General features: G+C 37.6%; 1 protein-coding gene across 9 annotated transcripts in view; it reads right to left on the bottom strand.

Annotated features, from left to right (window-relative positions):
* The window catches only part of birc6 (baculoviral IAP repeat containing 6), a 120,920-nt gene that overhangs the window by 37,796 nt on the left and 78,124 nt on the right, over positions 1-5,000 (bottom strand). For all 9 annotated transcript variants that reach the window (XM_053237756.1, XM_053237759.1, XM_053237762.1 and 6 more), the window contains exon 62: positions 2,121-2,421. In XM_053237756.1, the coding sequence (XP_053093731.1) occupies positions 2,121-2,421 (301 nt within the window). The remainder of the gene's footprint in view (positions 1-2,120; positions 2,422-5,000) is intronic.

The following is a 5,000-nucleotide window of genomic DNA, read 5'->3' as shown; positions in this document are numbered from 1 at the left end:
TACAAGTGAAATATGATTATGAAACAGACACAGTAACAGCAGTCCACATCAATAATCTCTCATTACACACACACACACACACACACGTCAATCAATCGTCCACGCCGTGAGCACACGCCTGATCGATTACCACCGCTGTCAATCACTCGTCCACGTTGTCCACGCGCCACCCGCTCATTTACACACGATTAGACCGATCAGCGCGGAGAACACACACGTACCTGATCAATAACTCACACTGGGGTAGTACTGAGTCATGCTGCACAATCAATACGGCTGCCTCCTGATTGTGTACATCTGTGTGTGTGTGTGTTTATGAGATACAGCAAAAGTCCACTCGCTAATCACACTATCAGTTATTAGGCGCTCTGTCTGTGTGTGTGTGTGTGTGTGTGTGTGTGTGTGTGTGTGGTGGATCCGTAGATGAACCGCTTTTCCCCTCGTATTTAGACCCGAAACCCATCAGCGCTATGAGATTGGAAGAAACTGGACTGCTGAAAATCGGACTGGTCTGATTACGATCACGTGGAAGCCATCGGGAATTTAAACCTCACCCTTAAACCCGTGCCTCGAGTCACTAGCGACTCGAAACCTCATTTCCTTCCTCGTTTTTTTTTTTTTTTTAATCCCTTTATTTATTCATTCCTATTCAGGCCCTCGCCTCTGTAATGTTGTTCATGCTTGTCGCTATTGAAATATCAAAATTATAACAATTAAAGAATAAATAAACAAACAAATAAGCAAAGAAAACACTATTTTAAGGAATACATACGGAGTTAATTAAGATTTTGTTCGTTTTATAAATTAAACGCTTATTATTATAACTGAAACTACCTAAATTACTACAAAATTGAAGATCAGTACTGTGAAAATGTCTAATAAATACGTTATGTCTTGTAATAACATAATAAACATTTTTTTAATTAACAACTTAAACTCACATATTGTTCTTGTTCATAACATTCTCCATGTTGGGACTTTAATTTCTAGCATCACATGGCAGCAGCCTTTATTACGACTTTAAGGACTAATAAACTCTCTTTAATACTTTAATATACGTTCTATATCATTTAAAGCACAATTTTATTCACCAACCAGGGACTAAAAAGCGCCAAGATGTTTTCAACAAGTTAGTTTTTGCTCCGTTATCCAAGATAAATGAATATGTGGTTTAAAAAAAACTACTGTTCAGCATGAATTAATAATCTAACCTTCTATAGCTAAGGAACAATATCATCTCGGTTTATTTTTCTGTTGCATGTGTTACGATTTCGCTGCTGCATAATATTTTAATCCATCACAAAAAAAATTCTCAGTTTTATACAAAAAATCTCAGATTATACAAACTTCTCTTTATTCATATTAATATTTACTGAGTTCACGTTTTGAGTTTGTTTGTTTATTTATTTATTTGTTTAGTGTTAAAACACCGAGACGAACACAGGGAGCTTTTAAAGCCATAAACTCCAGCCACTTAATGCTACAAAGAACCAAAAGTTCTAATATCGAGAATTAATTCTATTACGGTGTGAATTTAAGTTATTAATTCGTCCTCAACTGTCTGTATAACAAGATTTAATAAAGTTAATCAAGTGACTATTTCACTTTATCACAACTAATCAAACTGAAGTGTCTAATCTAAGCTGTATTAAATAAATAACAACCTAAACTAACCTTAATTAATTAATTAATTTATCAATTAAATGTTACAATAATAAGGAATTAATTTTGAACCAATGTGTGTTATGTTTAGCTCAAATGAAAAATCAGAACATAACAAAAAAGCTTTTATTTTCTTAGCTGCTTATGTTAAACTATTTTGACTGTTTTAGCGTATTAATAAAGTGTGTTTAGAAAGAATAAGCCTCTTGCACTTGTTGTCATGGTAACAAGCTGGAAAAGAAAGGACATATCCAGGATGTTGTAAAATCGTGAATGCGTATGAAGGACAGCAGTAAATGATGGTAACTCTAACAAGACAAATACTAAACTACACCACAGTGCATCAGCAGGGGGCGCTGAAGTGCACGGAGTCAGGACGGATTAATGAACACTTCCTGTGAAGTTGTGAAGTGTCTAAGAGTCATTATGTGCTGTTATAACGGTGTGAGGTGACTTACTGCCCTCGCCGTCGTCCGTGACCCCCAACACCAGCCTGAGCAGGCACTGTGCGTGTTTCCTCTCCTTCAGCAGGACCTCGGCGTATCCCGGCAGACGCAGGAACAGCCCGAAGGCGGCCAGAGAGTGGGCGGGGATAGGGGAGGTGGTCTGGACGGAGGATTTGATTGGCTGTGGCTCCGTGGCGACGCTCTCGGGCGCCTCGTACACCAGCTCACCCGACTGCTCGATGGTCACCCACTCAAACTGCTCGCTGTCCTTCGGCTTCTCCTGAGAGGACGAGGCTACCACAGGAGTGCTGACCTGTATATACACACACACACACACACACACACACACACACACATTCACACACACAGGCAAAACATGCCAAAACGAACCAAAAAACATCAGAAAAATTCATACAATAAATGTATGGTCGAGTATTTTTGCTGTGATTACGATTATAATCATAATTATTTCAGTTGTTTGTAAACGTCAGCTGTACGTCTCATTTCCGTCATTTTTGTTTGTATTGTACGTCTTGTTCATAAACTTCAGCTGTGTGGTTTGTTTATACATCTTTATCTGTATGTCTCATTTGTAAACTTCAGTCTCATGTCTCATCTGTTAACTTCGTCCGTATCTCTCATCTGTAAACAAAATCGATATCTCTCATCTGTAAACAACATCCGTATCTCTCATCTGTAAACATCATCCGTATCTCTCATCTGTAAACACCATCCGTATCTCTCATCTGTAAACACCATCCGTATCTCTCATCTGTAAACATCATCCGTATCTCTCATCTGTAAACAACATCCGTATCTCTCATCTGTAAACAACATCCGTATCTCTCATCTGTAAACAACATCCGTATCTCTCATCTGTAAACAACATCCGTATCTCTCATCTGTAAACAACATCCGTATCTCTCATCTGTAAACATCATCCGTATCTCTCATCTGTAAACAACATCCGTATCTCTCATCTGTAAACATCATCCGTATCTCTCATCTGTAAACAACATCCGTATCTCTCATCTGTAAACATCATCCGTATCTCTCATCTGTAAACAACATCCGTATCTCTCATCTGTAAACATCATCCGTATCTCTCATCTGTAAACATCATCCGTATCTCTCATCTGTAAACATCATCCGTATCTCTCATCAGTAAAATTTTCTGTATCTCCCATCTGTAAATGTTGGCAGTGTCTCTCACTTGTAAACAACTTCTGTGCCTCTCATCCGTAAACTTCGACCGTATCTCTCATCTGTAAACCTCACCTGTACCCCTCATCCGTAAACTTTAACCATATCTCTTATCTGTAAATTTTGGCACTGTCTCTCAACTTTAAACTATGTCCTTATCTCTCATCTGTAAACGTCTGTACCCCTCATCCGTAAAATTCGTCCGTATCTCTCATCTGTAAAGTTTAACCGTATCTCTCATCTGTAAAGTTTAACGGTATCTCTCACCTGTAAAGTTTAACGGTATATCTCACCTGTAAAGTTTAACGGTATATCTCATCTGTAAAGATTAACGGTATATCTCACCTGTAAAGATTAACGGTATATCTCACCTGTAAAGATTAACGGTATATCTCACCTGTAAAGTTTAACGGTATATCTCACCTGTAAAGTTTAACGGTATCTCTCACCTGTAAAGATTAACGGTATATCTCACCTGTAAAGTTTAACGGTATCTCTCACTTGTAAAGATTAACGGTATATCTCACCTGTAAAGATTAATGGTATATCTCACCTGTAAAGATTAATGGTATATCTCACCTGTAAAGTTTAACGGTATATCTCACCTGTAAAGATTAACGGTATCTCTCACCTGTAAAGTTTAACGGTATCTCTCACCTGTAAAGTTTAACGGTATCTCTCACCTGTAAAGAATAATGGTATATCTCACCTGTAAAGTTTAACGGTATCTCTCACCTGTAAAGTTTAACGGTATCTCTCACCTGTAAAGAATAACGGTATATCTCACCTGTAAAGTTTAACGGTATATCTCACCTGTAAAGTTTAATGGTATATCTCATCTGTAAAGTTTAACGGTATCTCTCACCTGTAAAGTTTAATGGTATATCTCACCTGTAAAGTTTAATGGCATATCTCACCTGTAAAGTTTAACGGTATCTCTCACCTGTAAAGCTTAACGGTATATCTCACCTGTAAAGTTTAACGGTATATCTCACCTGTAAAGATTAATGGTATATCTCATCTGTAAAGTTTAACCGTATCTCTCATCTGTAAAGTTTAACGGTATCTCTCACCTGTAAAGTTTAACCGTATCTCTCACCTGTAAAGTTTAACCGTATCTCTCACCTGTAAAGATTAACGGTATCTCTCACCTGTAAAGTTTAACGGTATATCTCACCTGTAAAGTTTAACGGTATATCTCACCTGTAAAGTTTAACGGTATATCTCACCTGTAAAGCTTAACGGTATCTCTCACCTGTAAAGAATAATGGTATATCTCACCTGTAAAGTTTAACGGTATATCTCACCTGTAAAGTTTAATGGTATATCTCATCTGTAAAGTTTAACGGTATCTCTCACCTGTAAAGTTTAATGGTATATCTCACCTGTAAAGTTTAATGGCATATCTCACCTGTAAAGTTTAACGGTATCTCTCACCTGTAAAGTTTAATGGTATATCTCACCTGTAAAGTTTAACCGTATCTCTCACCTGTAAAGATTAACGGTATCTCTCACCTGTAAAGTTTAACGGTATCTCTCACCTGTAAAGTTTAACCGTTTCTCTCACCTGTAAAGTTTAACCGTATCTCTCTGTAAAGTTTAACAGTATCTCTCATAAACTTTTTTTTTGTCTCTCTTGTTTGTGGGCTTCAGCCACATGTCTCGTGTGTAAACTTTGGGAGTGTCTCT

The sequence above is a fragment of the Pangasianodon hypophthalmus genome, chromosome 10 (genome assembly GCF_027358585.1).
Source record: "Pangasianodon hypophthalmus isolate fPanHyp1 chromosome 10, fPanHyp1.pri, whole genome shotgun sequence".
Classification (NCBI taxonomy): domain Eukaryota; kingdom Metazoa; phylum Chordata; class Actinopteri; order Siluriformes; family Pangasiidae; genus Pangasianodon; species Pangasianodon hypophthalmus.
Note: the sequence above shows the minus strand (reverse complement) of the source record. Positions and strands in the feature narration are given on the sequence as shown.